Source organism: Anas platyrhynchos, chromosome 4 (assembly GCF_047663525.1).
Source record: "Anas platyrhynchos isolate ZD024472 breed Pekin duck chromosome 4, IASCAAS_PekinDuck_T2T, whole genome shotgun sequence".
NCBI classification, from domain to species: domain Eukaryota; kingdom Metazoa; phylum Chordata; class Aves; order Anseriformes; family Anatidae; genus Anas; species Anas platyrhynchos.
Window position 1 is genome coordinate 69,264,705 of NC_092590.1, and position 16,957 is coordinate 69,281,661.

At 38.3% G+C, this 16,957-nt stretch overlaps 1 protein-coding gene across 1 annotated transcript in view; it reads left to right on the forward strand.

Annotated features, from left to right (window-relative positions):
• CPZ (carboxypeptidase Z) overlaps nucleotides 1-15,904 on the forward strand; it is a 32,727-nt gene extending 16,823 nt beyond the window's left edge. The window contains exons 6-11 of the mRNA XM_005016191.6: nucleotides 266-427; nucleotides 5,413-5,571; nucleotides 9,201-9,336; nucleotides 10,392-10,531; nucleotides 13,537-13,636; nucleotides 15,458-15,904. Coding sequence (XP_005016248.1) covers nucleotides 266-427; nucleotides 5,413-5,571; nucleotides 9,201-9,336; nucleotides 10,392-10,531; nucleotides 13,537-13,636; nucleotides 15,458-15,813 — 1,053 coding nt within the window. The 3' untranslated portion in view covers nucleotides 15,814-15,904. The remainder of the gene's footprint in view (nucleotides 1-265; nucleotides 428-5,412; nucleotides 5,572-9,200; nucleotides 9,337-10,391; nucleotides 10,532-13,536; nucleotides 13,637-15,457) is intronic.
• Nucleotides 15,905-16,957: the final 1,053 nt, after the last annotated feature.

Genomic DNA, 16,957 nt, shown 5'->3' on the forward strand with positions numbered 1-16,957 from the left:
GTGAGTGAAATGATTCCTGTATGCTAGTAAGTGTAATCATGGAAATAAAAATGAGTAATAAGTATGTTTTGCGTTTTTCTCTTTTTCCCTGTTGTTGTTGCTGTTTGTTTGTTTATTTTTTAATTGTATAGACATTTCTGACTTGTCTCTTATGTCTTTTAATACTTGCTGATTATAAAATGACATTTTAAACACTCCCTTTTTCCACAAAGTGATATTTTGAGATGAGAAGTTATACTGAACTTGTTTCTGTATTCCAAATTAGGGAGCTGGTTACAATGGATGGGTCATTGGCCGACAGACAGCTCAGAACTTGGACCTGAACAGAAATTTCCCTGATCTGACATCAGAGGCTTACAGAAGAGCCGGAATTCGTGGAGCACGCCTCGACCACATCCCCATTCCACAATCCTATTGGTGGGGTAAGGTATGAATTACAAATTTTATAAATCACGTTTATTACAGAACAGTTCAGAAATTAAGATCTTGAGATTTTTCTGTCTGAAGTTATTCTCTGGTAATAAAATTTTATATGTAGGACTAAACTGGACAGACTAGGAATTGACATGAAAAAAAATGGTATACATCTGGCCAAAGAGGCAAGTGTCACAAATCACTGGGAAAATTTGTTGATAATTTGGATTCTGCTATTTTAAATTAAGAACAATAACAGGAGAGATCAGAAGTGTGTAATGATTCAATGTTAATGATTTCAGCACTATGTTGAAAGGCCTTTTTTGGGGACTTGGATCTCATTCCATTAAGTTCTGCACAGGTTTGATGCAACAGTGATTTCTGCCTTGGAAACCATAAAAAGGCTTCATGGGAAGTCATGTGGCATGAGATTTCCACAAAAACAGTGGTTTCAAATGACAATAAACAGCTAGGGCAATGGAAAAATCTAGATGGGTCGCAATGGTTTTGGAAGGAAGAGTCATTGCCACCTCCAATCTCAGGGAGCAGGATGGAGGCAGCACTGCAGGACCTCATTCTTACCATCACTAAGCTTTACGTTGCATAATGTCCAGGGTTCCTATAGGGAAAAACTATTTCAGTAGCTGTATTCAGTACTAGCAGATTTGAGAGACCATACTGCAACTTTCTAGTGTGCTGCAGGTGATCTCATATAAGGGCTGTTCTAAACCCCATATTACATTGGTGGTAGGGGGATGGTTGAAGCAGATGATCTTGGAGGTCTTTTCCAACCTTAAGGATTCTGTGATTCTACAGTTCTATGAACCTGCTGCCACTAACTTCAGTTCTTGTCAATATTTGTGTGGCTCAGCCATCAAGTACTACCTTTATGCCTGTGCATAAAGTTATAGATGATGAGTTAAACTGTGTCTGTAACATCTTACCAGACTAAGTCCCTTCTTTGAATGACCCTTTGCAGATTCAGTAATGAGAGTGCCAGTCTCCTGGGAGCTCTTTCATGGGCTGTAGTCTCCCCTGAGGTATGTGCAGACAGGATACAGACGTGCCTAGCACACCTGAAAAATTAATTGAAAATGCATTTGCTTTTCCATAGAGGTGTCCAAGAAGTCTGCTTTTGCCCTTTAAGTTTGGATGTAGTGGCTGGGCAGCAGACTTTGAGGTATGAAGGAAGGGATGGAGATCTCCCTCCAGACATAGGCTTTCTCACTGCAACCAGCGTTGCAGGGTTGAAGGCCCAAGAACTACCAAGAAGAGATAACAGTTTCCTTTACCCCTCTTTGTGCCAGTACCCAGTGCAAGCTGTGAGCTTGTCCCATTTTGTGCAGTCCAGAGTCCCCATAACTCTCTGGATTTTATAGCTCTGACCTCTCTCTTCTTTACCCTGAGTTCTTCACTCAGAGGTTGGTGAGGCACTGACACAGACTGCCCAGAGAGGATGTGGATGCCCCAACCCTGGAGGTGTTCAGGACCATGTTGGATGACAAATGTAAGAAGCTCTCACTTAAGTAGCTTCAGTTTCAGGCAGACAAACCCATGTCTCTTACACAAGTTGGCTTTGTGCATACAAAAGCATTAGATTGTGCATTTCAACACCAGGCTCTCAGCTTTCATTTACTTAATAATGTTTATTACCTGCCTTATTAAAGTAATTATCTGTGTATTGCAGGGCATTGCATAAAGATCAGAAAATGGAGAGTGAGGTCCCAGCCAATCCCATAAAGTCAGGAGAGGTCTGACCTCCCCATAATCCTTGCTGTACAGTGCTTTTTGTTCCCTGCTATTATGAATTATTGTAATAAGTGGTCTGAGAGTTAAGACTGAGAGACTTCAGGTTTCATTTGAGATGAGTTCAGTTAAATTGGTTTGACTTGGGATTTGGAGGTTTGTGCCAGTGGAGGCTGGAATAGTGTTTAGAAAACTGAGTCTGGTTGTTTATAAAAGGGAGAAAATAAATCTTTGAAAGTCATGGAGACAGTAACTAATTGCACCATAATTGGCATAAGTGAGATTCAGGTTTAAAAAGGGTAGTGACCATTCACTGTACTCGTGCCCAAATAATTTAGCTATTTTCTAATTCTAATTGTGTTCCAAATTGTTCTTGTGAGATGAATACCTTAAGACTGATCTCCTCTGACTGAGAAGCAAGAACCCTGGTGAAAAAAAAAAAAAAAAAAAGAGAGAGAGAGAGAGAAAGAAAAACAAACACAGAAACCACAGTAAAATAAAAGTTTATAAATTGTCAAAGGCCAGAGTGACACAGATAGTATCTGACATCATCTGATGGATCTGAACCAAGATAAAAAAGGATGTGCACATTTCAAAGCTTTAATCATGGTACAAAAAGTCACTGAAATGCTATTAGGATAAAAATAGTGGCATTGAGATTACTGTTTTTCCACAACATTTGCTTCAACAAGACGTTTGCTTTGTGACACAGCAGTGTCTTGCAGCTTACGCAGGTACCTAGCAAGCAAGTTGGCTAATCAGGGGGAGGGACTGAATGTTGGAACTCTTTGAGTCAAACTTTTTATTTCACCCTTACCCAATGAATTGCAGAAACAGCATAAAAAATCTTACTGAGATCTGACAGTACTGAAAGCAGGTCTGTTTCTGGCTTCAAGCATGACCTCTCTGGCCAGGCTGCTGCAGGTGGTGCAGGGAGCCACTGAGATTTTGGGGCAGCAGCCTCTGTGAGATCCCTGGTGTTGTGGGGCTGGGAGAACATGGGCACAGAGCCAGCTCTCAGCCACCCCACAAGCCCCCATGCAGAACCCACAGGGAAGGCAGTGAGTGCTGCTTGCAACCCCTTACAAGCCAGCTGGGATCTTCTGTTCTTCAGAAGAGATGAACTCAAAGGATGAGCACAGTGCTTTCAGGGTTCAGGTGGGAGTGGCATGTTCAGTCCTATATTCCTTCATGATAAAGATCATTATTGGACTATCTCAAGGCACTGTGCAATACTTAGATCAGCAAGTAGCATTTCTGAGACACTGTCAAGTTCATTGTCATGAAGCCTGGTGGGCTGTGTCCTTCTCCCACATCTGATTGTTCCAGCAGGTGTGCAGGACTTCAAAAAGTGCAGAGGATTACCGTTTTCTGTTGGAATGCCTTTTATCTGACTTTTCAAAATGTTTTTTCAGGTTATGCCCTTCCTGGAAACACTGTCTAATCTTCACAATTATACAAAATGAATTAGTTTTAGGGTTCTGAAATGAAGAATGTAGTTGTTATGAACCCAACCCAATTCTCCGTGTTCTTCAGTTGGTGGTTACAGCTCATCTCAAGTTTAAGTTGCCTCTTTATAGTACCGAGGTTGAAAGGGTTGTGACACAGATTCAGAGGCTGCCGTGAGGTTGATAGATAAAATGGATCTGGTCTGATTTGCCTGAGAACAAGTGGTATAACCTGGCTTGTGTACATATGCTGACCATGAGCTACTCATTTCTTAATGATTCACCTTGATCACTGTACCTCAAGTTCTTATACAAGTTCCTACTTCCAATACAAAGTATAGCCTTGTCAAATAGCACAGCTAATGCACTCAAATCACATGCAGATGAACATGAAGTTACAAATGGCTGAATAAAGTAAATGGCTATAGAAAGGTGTGATTTCCTACCATGGCTATAATTATACTGATATATGTAAAACTGCATTTAGATATGACTTGTCCCTGAGATCCTTTGCTTTTGGACTCATACGGGGAGCTGTAATACGTCTTCAGTGAACCATTGCTTCACAGTGGTGTTTCTGCTCTTCTCCTAAGTTTGTGTGTTACCCATTGCATTCCCAAAGCTGTGATCTGCCTGTGGAGCAGAAGAGGGACTGATACAAAGAAAACAGAAATTGCTGCTGTTGTAGCCCTAATCTTTAGCTCTTTAGGTTTTGTTTGCTTACTTTTCCAGGCCTGTTGTTGTTTGGAGTATATGGCACAAACTTTAGAGGCACTTGCTTCACCGACTCTAGTTATTAGCCATGCCAGGATGCTGCCTGACAGATTTCCTAATGAAATCTTGAATAAAAGTAAAGGGTGATGTGCATTGCTAGCAGCCCTATAGAAATGCTGGAGTAAATCCACCATAACAAACCTTGCTCGTTTATTTATTTACTTATTCAAACTTGCCTGTCGGCACTTGTGCAAAGCAGAGTCTGGATTGGCAGCGTGCTTTTTCCCTGCTATCTTCCCAAGTGGCAAAGAAAAGAGCTTCACCTCCTCCAAAGGCACTGGCCTGCGGGCTTGCAGGGGCTGGCCACCAGATGACACTGTTACCCCTAAGAATGATCTGACTCCGGAGCAGGTCCGGGAAACCCCACCTAGGAAGCAGGCAGGATGGGCAGGTGGGAGCCCCAGTGCCCCCGGGGTCCCGTTCCCACAAATTTTGTGACCTATTTGCAGCAGTTCTCTGCGAGTAAAGTGCAATTGTTGCTGTGCTTGATATACATTAGTTTTCATTTATTTGCTGATAAACCTGGACCAAAGGATGTTAAATGAGACAATGTTTTTCCAACAAGTGCTGAGCATTGCAAATCTCCATACCCTATTTTATCCATCCAATGTCAATCCTGCTGATTCAGAAACAAAATTAGAAAAGGGGTCTGGCTTGCAAATAATGGTACACTACCAGGATTTTTCAGGTCTAACATAATTCTGTCATCATTTTGAACTGCTGAAAATGTCTCTGTAATAAAAAAGTTATTCTCCCATCAAAATTTCTATGTCTTTTCTCTGCTTTTCCAGTGATCACCTCTGGTTATTGGGGAGGTAGGAGCAGAATGTCTCATCTGTTTTCTGGAGCACACTGCTGCTCTTCCCCCATTAACTTTTGGGATGGAAGAGCTGAAGAGTCACATCTTTCCCCTTCCTGATATACTACCTTCTCCACTGGGCTTCATCCTGCTCAGGACCAACTTCCTTCAGAGCTGAATGTTCAGTCACACTTTTTTTTTTTTTTTTTTTTTTTTTTTCCTGGATTTCAGGTAGCACCTGAGACTAAGGCAGTCATGAAGTGGTTGAGGTCTATCCCCTTTGTGCTCTCTGCCAGCCTCCATGGGGGTGAGCTGGTTGTTACCTACCCTTATGACTATTCAAGGCACCCCCTGGAAGAAAAAGAGTTCTCCCCTACACCTGATGAGAAGGTAAGATTGTTTTGTAGGGTAGGTATATGATATAATTTTCATATGTGGAACTGTAGGAATATTTTCTTCTAACAAGTAACAAACAGATTTATTGAGTTTATACATATGTATACAGTTATGTATGTATTAAATATACAATAAAACATATGTTTACATATTGATACGCATGTATATATGCATATGTATAATATGATTTATACAGTTACTTCATTAGCTTTAAAATATATGTTACCAGTTTGATTGGTAAAGATTTACCCATTTTTTGTGAGGCCAAACATGATTTCACAAGGCACAGTTTAGGAAAAGTCAGGATTTTACTATTTAAAGTGTGAAGGTTCAGCTATTTTTACCACTGATTCCAGGAGAGAAGAAACAAACCTCATCAGAATTCACATTTTCTGATGAAATCTGTAGAAATAAAAAGGCTGGCTGCCATATGGTGGCAGCCTTGTAATATTTATTCCAGGTCAGACGAACAGCAACGGTTTTCCTCTCTCAGGTTCCCCAGTTGGGATTCAGTGTTAATCTTCTGTGAAATTTTTTGCCACCTTTCCTATTTCACTTTGATTTCCTCAATCTAGTATTCATTGCTGACATGCCCACTAGGAGAACAGCCGGCTTTTTAGATTTCTAGCATATGTTAAAATTGTCCCTGACCTCTTAAGGGAAAGTGGTTACTCATATAGTGAAAAGCAGTTGAAAATCATCAGAAATTGATCTTTGACTTGAAGTATCCATTTCTTTGAGCACATCTCTGGGTTGAAGCTCTCCCAACGGCATCCTGGCTTGTATCAGAAACACTGTGACCAGCAGGGCTAGGGAGGTGATCGTCCCCCTGTACTCGGCTCTGGTGAGGCCGCACCTCGAGTACTGTGTTCAGTTTTGGGCCCCTCGCTACAAGAAGGACATCGAGGTGCTTGAGCGGGTCCAAAGAAGGGCGACGAAGCTGGTGAGGGGCCTGGAGAGCAAGTCCTATGAGGAGCGGCTGAAGGAGCTGGGCTTGTTCAGCCTAGAGAAGAGGAGGCTCAGGGGTGACCTTATTGCTATGTATAAGTACATTAAAGGAGGCTGTAGAGAGGTGGGGGTTGGCCTGTTCTCCCATGTGCCTGGTGACAGGACGAGGGGGAATGGGCTAAAGTTACGCCAGGGGAGTTTTAGGTTAGATGTTAGGAAGAATTTCTTTACTGAAAGGGTTGTGAGGCACTGGAACGGGCTGCCCAGGGAGGTGGTGGAGTCACCATCCCTGGAAGTCTTCAAAAGACGTTTAGATGTAGAGCTTAGGGATATGGTTTAGTGGGGACTGTTAGTGTTAGGTTAGAGGTTGGACTCGATGATCTTGAGGTCTCTTCCAACCTAGAAATTCTGTGATTCTGTGATTCTGTGTAAAGTGACAGTCTTCACCAGCATTTATTCAATATTTAAATATTTGTCACTATTAAACATTTTCTATATGAATTCATTTGTTCTGAGCTGTACAATATCTACTGACTAGTGAGTAGCTAAAAATCCTAGAAAGTAGCGCAAATTTTGAAATTTAAAACATACAGGGGAGGGCTGGGAGTGTCCTCAATTGAAACCAACTTTTCAAGGGAGTCAGCATCGGAACCTTAACAACACTAGCAGTATCACCTTAACATTTGTCTAGAAAGTTACAAAAGACCTGTATTTAAGTAACATCATCATCATCATCTGCTGCTGGGGAATTGGCATCCTGAAATATTGCAGTTTGTCTTAACTGCCATATATTAGCTGTAATCCTTGTTCTCTGTGCTGATCTGCGAAATTCACAATGCAAGGGGAAAAAAGGAAAGTTTGTACTTAGCTGCAGCCCAGGGTGAAATGCTGCAATGCAGATAATGGCCAGAAATTCAAAAGTCAAATTCTGCAAAGTACATTCAAACCAGATTGCCCAGCTTGCAAAGGCTCCTGGATGCTGCCACCTCCACTGTGGCAGTCTCTCTTGATGAATGTGTGGTAGCATGGGGATCTTCTTAGCAGCAGCAGATTTCAAGCCTCTTTAAGCTTTATCACAGCCTGGTCTGGTAACTGCTGGGACCACAGAGTCTCAAAACTGTTCCATGTCCTTCCTCTCACATTCCTGCATCTGGTTCACCTCCTAATACAGAACTTTCAAATTTTTTTTTGGCTTTTGTGAAGATGGAATTTTCTAGCAGGCTTTTGTTGCTTTGTGTTACACAAAAAATTACATTGAAGTTTGTGTTCATGGGGGCAGAAAGATACACACCAATTAAACCTTACTACCCTTGGCAAATGGAAACACTTCCTTCCCTCTGTCCCCCAAAAAACAAATTGTGAGAGTCAGTGGAGTCAGAGTGCTAGCCAACATAGCAATATGTACACATTTTATCAAATGAACATCACACTTTCAAAGTCACAAGGATTCCTCTGTTTTCTCCTTTGCATTCATCTATGTAATGCCTAAACATTTGAGTTTTTTGAAGTCATAATGTGTCTGTTCATCAGGGGAAAGAGAAAATAGAAAAAAAAAAAAAAAAAAAGAAAACTGTCTTTACACTTACATAACACTGTTTCCACCTTTTCTTACTTAGCTACCTGATCCCATAATTGGTCCAACTTTGTGATTATTGAATAATTCCTCAATATTACACCAAAATTATATGTATAGTCATTTTGGTCTCCATACAGCTTCAAGCATAAAATCTTAAGCCACTTGCAAAAATAGGATTTTAGCCACCCAACATCTTGCACGTGTTATCTTAAGAAATGTGCAATGAAACCTATGATGCTGAGCTGATCTAGTAGCACCTGACAATTGCTGTCATTTTAATATTGAAATCTGGAGTGATAGGTTTGGTAGATGAGATTTGAATAAAATAAAAAAAGGAGATCATTTCTGTTCAAATTTGTAGCAAACACATTTGTAATAAAATGGCACAAAACAGATCCAAAGATATGGTTTCCTCATATCACTGCTCTTTCTTCTGTCTTCACTTCATGTACCCATCAGTTTTCCTTTCTGGGTCGTGACTCATCTGCTCTTCATCATTATTAACACTCTTAGGAAATCAGTGGTGACATCCTCCATCACCACATCCTATCCTTCACTTTTTGGGGGATGGCTTCTGCCTCACAAAGAAGTGACTGTCATTGAGATCAAACTGGCAGGTTGTCCTGCGAGAGAGATAAGTGCAAAGCAAATCAACGCCGTCTATTTTAAACACCAGCAGCTAATGCAAAGATCTGGTGGGGCTGAGGCTGGTGTAGGTGTTTCTGAAAACCCAGCAGCTAGGACATAATGGGAGAGCTAATTTTGGCTTTGAAACCCATGACTTTAAGTACAACAAAACAAGCCCTCTACTTCTGCTCCAGATACACTGCAGCCAAGTATCACAAAATCAAGAAGTATTCAGTGTTATTTCTGGCTAAATACATTGGATTACAAAGAAGCACTTTGGAGAATAAGGCATGTGAAACCTTCCTGGTGGAATATCCTTGCACAGAGGTTCTCCCCCTTCATCAGCCTCAGAGACACAGGGTGGCTCATTGTCTGGGCTCACAACAGCAAGACTTACTGGCAGCAACAGTGACTGAAGGCTAACATATTTACTGTTTCAAAACCAAATGTATTTCAACCTCTTCTGTTACAGATGTTTAAAATGCTGGCAAAAGCCTATGCAGATGCACATCCAGTCATCTCAGACCGATCAGAACTTCGCTGTGGTGGAAATTTTGTAAAACGCGGAGGTATTATAAATGGTGCTGAGTGGTACAGCTTTACTGGAGGTAAAACCACTTTACCATCATATCAAGTGAGGTAAAACCTCTATATGACTTTTCTGAGACACAAGGGTTTGGCAGGATAATTTTATTCATATCAATTTATTTTAGGTCAAATACTTGCAAAAAGTAACCTGTTAGGGATTTAAGTAGCAAATGTATGTTGGTAGCAGTTATATTCAGACACCAAGGGACTTATTCAGCCTTGATAAGATCTTATAGAAGTTATGCTATCCAATGGTCAAATACATTATTGCATATACAAGATTCTTCTAGTTTTAAAATCAGAAAAAGTTTAAATAAATACTTAATGCATTGCTATCATTCCTTAGCAGCATGAGTTTGATTCCATCTTTCAGACTTGCATTCTGCTTCGTGCAAGTTGTGTGTTTTTTTTTTCAAGTTGTTCAAATATATTTATTTATTTATTTTTAAGTATAAAAACCAAGAAAGATTAATATCCCATTAATTTGTGCTTACGTTGCTAATTTGATTTCCTTAATAATAGTATTTGTTTTTATTCAGGATTTCATGGATGAACTACTAATGTTCATAAAAATTTCAGAAGTGTTTCAATCATATTTTCCAGTTAGACTCAAGCAGCTCCCCAAATTATTCTGTTGAAACTGGGCATTTAGGAAGCTTTGGGGCATGAGGGACAATCAGGCTTAAATATCTTAGGCTTACATTCTTCTGAAAATTATATCCAATGTCTTTTGTGTAGAAACAGTTTTGAACGTACTAGTGGCAAAAGGTCATCTCTCTGCTTGTGACCTTTGGCAATCACCTCTGATACAGCTGATTATCCAATTACTGTGATTAGCCAATCCTTATCTTTCTATTGCTGTTTCTTGGTCAGGTGAATAATAACTTAAAATGATGCTTTTTCACCTGAAAGAAGTGTCACAGTCATTAGTTAATTCACAGATGAAACAAGTAATATTCTGAATTTGTAGAATAATTTATATGCATAGGCCATTACATTGAACTAACTGCAACAGCAAAATTCCAGTTAGGGTTTAAATGGGTTTTCCATGATCTCTTTCTTTTTAAACCTGTAGGTATGGCAGATTTTAATTACCTTCATACAAATTGCTTTGAAGTTACTGTGGAGGTAGGATGCGAAAAGTTTCCTTTGGAAGAAGAACTGTTTACAATCTGGCATGAAAACAGAGACGCCCTTCTGAACTATATGGAGATGGTATGGCTCTGCTTTTGCAGACCTTAGTGCTTATGGATTTTCTTTTTTGGAATAAAATCTTTTTGTTTTTGTTGATATTCCTTTCTTTGCTGTTTCACCTGTTAGTTATCACTGAGATAGCACTGAATCAGTCATCACATTTCACCTGCAGCTCTGGGGCCTCTGCTTGTCTGACAGGACACACAGATAATGTTTTTGTTGTCTTGCAGGAATGATTGAACTTAGGACTTGTAAAGGACTTAGAAACTTGTAAATGATTTAGAAACAATCCAAAAGGAAATTGTTTGTAAATACTTTGTGCAATATTACAAATCAACTGTATGAAATTTAATGCTAAGAAAAAATATATATATTCAGAAAATTAAAAATCATCCTTTCTCTTGGAGAGTAAACCAAGAGATACTTTCCAGAAAGCCTCTGGGAATTTTTCCATTTTCATTTTCCATGTTCCTGGACTTAAACCCACTGTACAAGAGCAGGAGATGAAGATTTGGTTGCAATGGGGAGGTTATAGTTATCTTACTAGAAATGTTGTTTACTCACTTTCCACCTCAATTTCTTGATATTTAAAATGATTGGAGGTCTTATCTTCTAAAGAGACAACTGTATGCCTGTAAGCATTAAACCAACCTATTTTATAGTAATATTATTTTAATAATAAGTTTGAGCTCAGCAAAAGCAAATACCTCACTGACAATAAGTAAGTGAACACAGAAGCAGAAGTTGCTCATCTTTCTCTCAGCCATTAGTAGATTAGCTTTCTGCCATGCCTTATTTTGATAGAGTATGCAGTAATTTAAAATTGTTAGGAGTGTTTTTATGGCCTTTCTAAGCAACCTCTTGCTACTTGTGGTAAGTATCATCATTCAATAAAGTCTACAGTACAGACCACCAAACTCATTTCATTTTACAGCTGTCTGATGAAAATGAGTTTTAGAGAATCCAAATGGAGCTGGGTTAAATCCATATATATTGCACTTGAAGTCTTCAAGATGTAAAGATTTTTATAGTGTGAGATACTGGAGAAGTCTGTGCTGGAAAAGCTTTTTGAGTAAATGCAGGACAGTAAGCAAAACAACTTTGTAGATAAGGATGACTGAATTACTCCCGATAAGGATTAAGTCTGCCATAACCAATTCAAACTTTTCTTATTCTGATATATACCAGGCTGCTTGGTGTGTGTACAAATCTACTTGGCTTAACACGCAGAAGTAGTATTCATTTTCATAAACGTTGATCTCTTCTCCCTATTGCTAGTGGTACCAAAACAATCTCCCAAACTTATGTGGCGCAGGTTTGAGACAAAAACAAAAATAGTGTATTTAAAGCAAAACAAATCAACAACATTAAAGAAATTTCAGTTTTGTCATTTTTATCCCCTCATGTTCTAATTGTGAAATTATTATTGAAGTTGGATGAGGTCATACTACTTTGAGTATGTCTACACTGTAAATTAAATTTGTCTCTGAGATGACTCTTCTGACCAGATATACCCACTATCCATATGATAAATCCTCAAGTGCAATGCTGAAAAGCAAATTGCAGTGCTTCATCATAATAGTTCTTAAGGGACAGTTTTGAAGTCCTTAGACTGAGTTGTTCCTAAATCCTCCAATGAATAGCTCCACTCAATACAGAATAGCTATTTAACAAGAGCAATGACAACACAGTCTCACCTTGAATAAAAACCTGACGTCATTGGATCATACTGAATAATTTCAAAGCTTTATATTAAGAATTACTGTAAAGTTAGGTATTTTACTGCTTACTTTTAAACATCTGTATTTTCCACCATTTTTTTTCCATTGTTTTCATTCTTTGTTCTTCTTTTGCAATCTTCTGTGACAAAGGAAATGGAGAAGGCAAAATAAGAGGAAGAGAAAAAAAAACCTTAGTAGTTCATGGGAAAAACTGAAATGGAATTACTTTTCATTTAAAAAGTTCACATAAAACTTCCAATATAAAATATTTTCATTTTGGAAAGCTGAAAAAAAAATCTTTAAGTATTCTAATGTTTTGTTTTGATTTGTTTTTCTGGTTTTGTTTTGTTGAGCTTCAAATAGAATGAGCTGTTTGAGCACCTCTTTGTTTGACAGAATTCACATTAGTTTGTCACCAAACACATTTCTCATTGGCTCAAACAACTGAGTTTTTTGCATGTAGACAAGAGAAAAAGGATATTATACATGTACGTATTTCTATCATGACATTCTGACATGTAGTGATGTGTAGGCAACATGGAGTTGATGAGTAGCTAAAGATTTCTCTGAACTATTCATATTCACTGATATTAAATAAGAATATGAACAGATTCATAACTATATTGTTATATATCGATTTGTGTTCATAAATGTTTATTGAAAGTGATTTAAAATATGGCATTAAGGATTGTATGTAAGTATAGTATTGTCTGAAAGCTAATAATTATGCATGATTTTGATTTATTTCACACAAATTTTAATGCTGCACTTTGAGTAAATGGCCATGTACTCAAAAATGGCCATTTACTTCATCCTGATTTGACTCTGCTCATAGCACCAATGACATCTTTTCACTGTGTGCATCAGATTGTTTTTACAGACTTAACTTTTCATTTCTTTCTGGTTCTGGATCTATGGCAGGCAATTAGAAACAGTCTTTAGGTATTGTTACTGTTCTGTTACTGTTACTGTTAGGTGATGTGTTAGGTACAGAAGAATGAGATGCTACTGATTTGTGCAAAAGGACCCTCAATGCAATGCACGACCACATACCCAAGAAAGCACTCATTCAGTTAGCTATTTTCCTCAGTTACCTCCGAGATGTTACTGTTACTATGTAGTGCCCAAAACAGAGAATGTGATCTGAAGGCGTGTTAGCACCCAAGAACCTCTGTAGGTTCCAAATCTCTTGCACCAAATCTGTTGAAAGTTTTTTCCTCTCTACATGGTTTTCTTGTAGAATATTAGGAGGTAGTAATATAACAAATGGCTCCCATCTAACTTTGCTTTGCTTTGCCTTGCCAGGTTCATCGGGGAATAAAAGGAATTGTGTCTGATAAATTTGGAAATCCAATTAAAAATGCTCGCATTTCAGTCAGGGGCATCCAGCATGATGTCACCACAGGTAATATTTTTTGTTCCAGCTTTTTCCTGCTGCAGAGTGAAAGTGTTGAGAAGTGAACCCACAAAGTCTTGTCATATGTGATGGAAATTTCACCTTAATGGAGAATTCAGGGCTCATCTGTGGGTTTATTTCTAGAAAAGCAGGAGAGAAGACATCAAACTGGTTGTTAAGCCTGTGATGTCTCTGGGATGACTCAGTCCTTGCAGTTAAAAAAAAATCACCTGAAGCTGTCAGCCAGCCATCAAAGACCCCATGTATTAGAAAAATTCAGAAATCCACCTTGACATACATATTTCATGCTTGGGGGAATAGATCAATAGCCCTTCTGGGGGGAAAAGTCTACTCTGTCCATCTTGTACTCACAGAGCAGATTAAATTACTTAGTAGAAATATTGTGAACTTGAGGTGTAAAACACTGATTTTAACAACTGGAATGACTGTAGTGATTGAAGGGCAAGCAACCTCTTTTGTTCATGAAAACAAACAAACAAACATTAAAAAAATATATATATATAAATATATGCAATTTGTGAACAATATTTATACCAAAACCAAAAACCAACCAACCAAAAGGCCAGCTAGAATGTTGAATTATGGTCACTGTCACCAGCTGAAAAACATGTATTGAGCCATGTGCAGCTGCAAAGTTCTGAGCTCTCACTAGAACCAATGCTCCCATTTTATTACTGACTTTAGTGAGAATATGGTAGGCCATAGTAGCACAAAACAGAAGACGTGAATGGTAACATTTTACTCTAATGGTAGTTGTTGAATCAATTTGGAAAGCCAGAATAACTTATAATGTAGTGAATGCTTTCCAGCTTTTTTTTTTTTTTTTTTTTTTTTCTTTCTTTTTTTTTTAACTTAACATTAGAGGGGATACAATACTGGAGATGATGCAGATTTTTGAGGCTGGTGGGAGACTCTGGCATGAATTAGGGTCTCTTTCAAACTTCTTCCCAGACAATGGCTTTCCATTGGACATTGTCCATGGCAATCGACATTTAAAGAATTAAGAATTGAATAAAAAATGTGTTTACATTGAAGGAAAAAGGAGAATTTGTTCTTGTGTTAGGTGGGGTTAAGAATGTCATATGATTAAAATGTCTTTTAACTTCAGTGTCAAAAAAAGACTGAGAAGTTCCATGATGGAAAAAATAAAATAAAATAAAATAAACATTAATACAACATTAACTAAGTTAAGAAAATTAACATTCAAAATAAAGGAAATATAAAATGGAGAATAAATATTGTGTTTTAAAACTCCTTGCTTTTTGCCTGCAGGCTCTAACCTTCAGCTGGAGGAAATTTACACCCATTTTACACTAATGGAAATTTATACCAGCTGCAGCTTTGACTCCACAGTCTTATGTGCTATAATGTCTGCAAAGTAATAGAATGTAATATAATAAAAAAAGGGATTTCTTAGCTCTTTAGACATGCTATATATATATATATATTGCAGCTTGGATTCTGCTTTCACTTTCTTAAGTTTCACGTAGTTTTTCATTCATTTGATTTCTTTGGAGTTATTCCTTGTGCCCCTGGGAAAGCAGTAAGAAGGAAAGCTTCACTTCCTTTTTATACAGGCAGAGCAGTTGCTGAAAGTTTGTACACGAGTTTTACTCCTTTAGCTCCAATGGTCAGATTTTCACAGGCTGAGTCTTTTTCAAAGTTTGAGTTGACCTTATTCTAAGACTCTTTTAAAAACCTGTCCCCTAAATGTTTGTGTTGTCCTTGGATGCATGTATACATGAGTATGCATCTATACAGAAAGAAAGACCAACTAAACTGTCTTCTTGTGAATTTGCCTTTCCAAAGCTGCCGATGGTGACTACTGGCGACTCTTGCCTCCAGGAACATACATAATCAGTGCCCAAGCTGCGGGATACAGCAAGGTGATGAAGAGGGTCACCCTTCCCACCAAGATGAAACGGGCTGGGAGAGTTGACTTTGTCTTGCGACCTGTTGAGGTTTGGCCTAACAAGCTTCTCCGCCGGCCCATGGAGGACATGCACGACCAATACGACCCACTGGAACTGTTTGATCCTCATGCCCAGCATGCACAGCCTGGGACTCGGGGAGGGTCACCACAGCCCAGGGAGAAGCCCTGGTGGTGGTCCTATTTCAGCTCTCTAGACCTGCACAAACCTCTCTGGCTGCTTAAACAGCATTGAATGGTGCCATTGTGCTCTGCTCACCTTGTTCTGCTGTCCTTCCACCTGGCAATATCTAAATGTTTCATGTGAAAATACAATGTTAATTCAAGCCCTCTTACTTTTGTTTTCTCTTCACATACAACTGAGTCTGTTCAAGTGTTTTTATATATTAAAAACAATGGTGCACACCCATCCAAAGGCTGGGTTGTATGTAGCCTTTTTCATAGCAATGTGCTGTACTTCTGCCCATGTAGTTAATCATTGCATTCATTATTTATTAGGTTCTAAGTACCTGCAGGAATATATTCCTGATCCTTTAATGTATTTTTGTACATGCCTTAACACATTAATGACTGTATACTAAAAACAACTTTCAGAAGCATTCAGAAAACTCTTCTCTTTTTATGTTATTTTAGCACATTAAATTCAGTTCATTAACTCTTCTGACAGAGCTCACAATGATTTCTTAAGTCCATCATGTGATATAAGTGTTGATTGGGGGCAGTAAAAGAAATCATTAAGAGTATGGAAATAAATCTTTGTCCAAATAAGTAACATGTTCAGTAGCATGGGGTACTCACAGACAGGTAAGAAACAATGAAAGATCATTAAATAATACCATATTTTCCCAAGTGCTCTTTTAGAAATTATGCTTTGAAGTCATAAGTAACAAAAGTGATAAATACTTTTTATTCCTCTCTTGAACTCTTTTGCATCACTAGGCAAAATCAAGAAAAATGTTTGGAAAGTAGAGTCTGTTCCAAGCAGTGTGAATATCCAATCTTTATGAAATATAAATATTAATATAATTTGAAGGTTTTAAAGTTCTTAAACAAAGCAAAAAACTGAAATACATATTTACTGCTGGAAATGTGCACAACTTATGACGTAGAAAAATATGCGAGATAATATGAGAGGAATTTAGGTTCAAATGTGACATAGTTTGCTAAAGATGTTAACATCTTGTTATCCAGATGTTAACATGGAGTGTCTTTAGTTCAGATGATTGTTAATGGAATTAGTAAATATCAAAGAATTCATTATGTTCTTTTCAAGATAGTTCATTAGGTAAATAGTGGTCTTGAAAGATGGCAGTCTCAGAAATCCTTAATACCTTTGGATACCCTTAATTTTGATGAAGCGTAGTTTCATCTACAGGGTG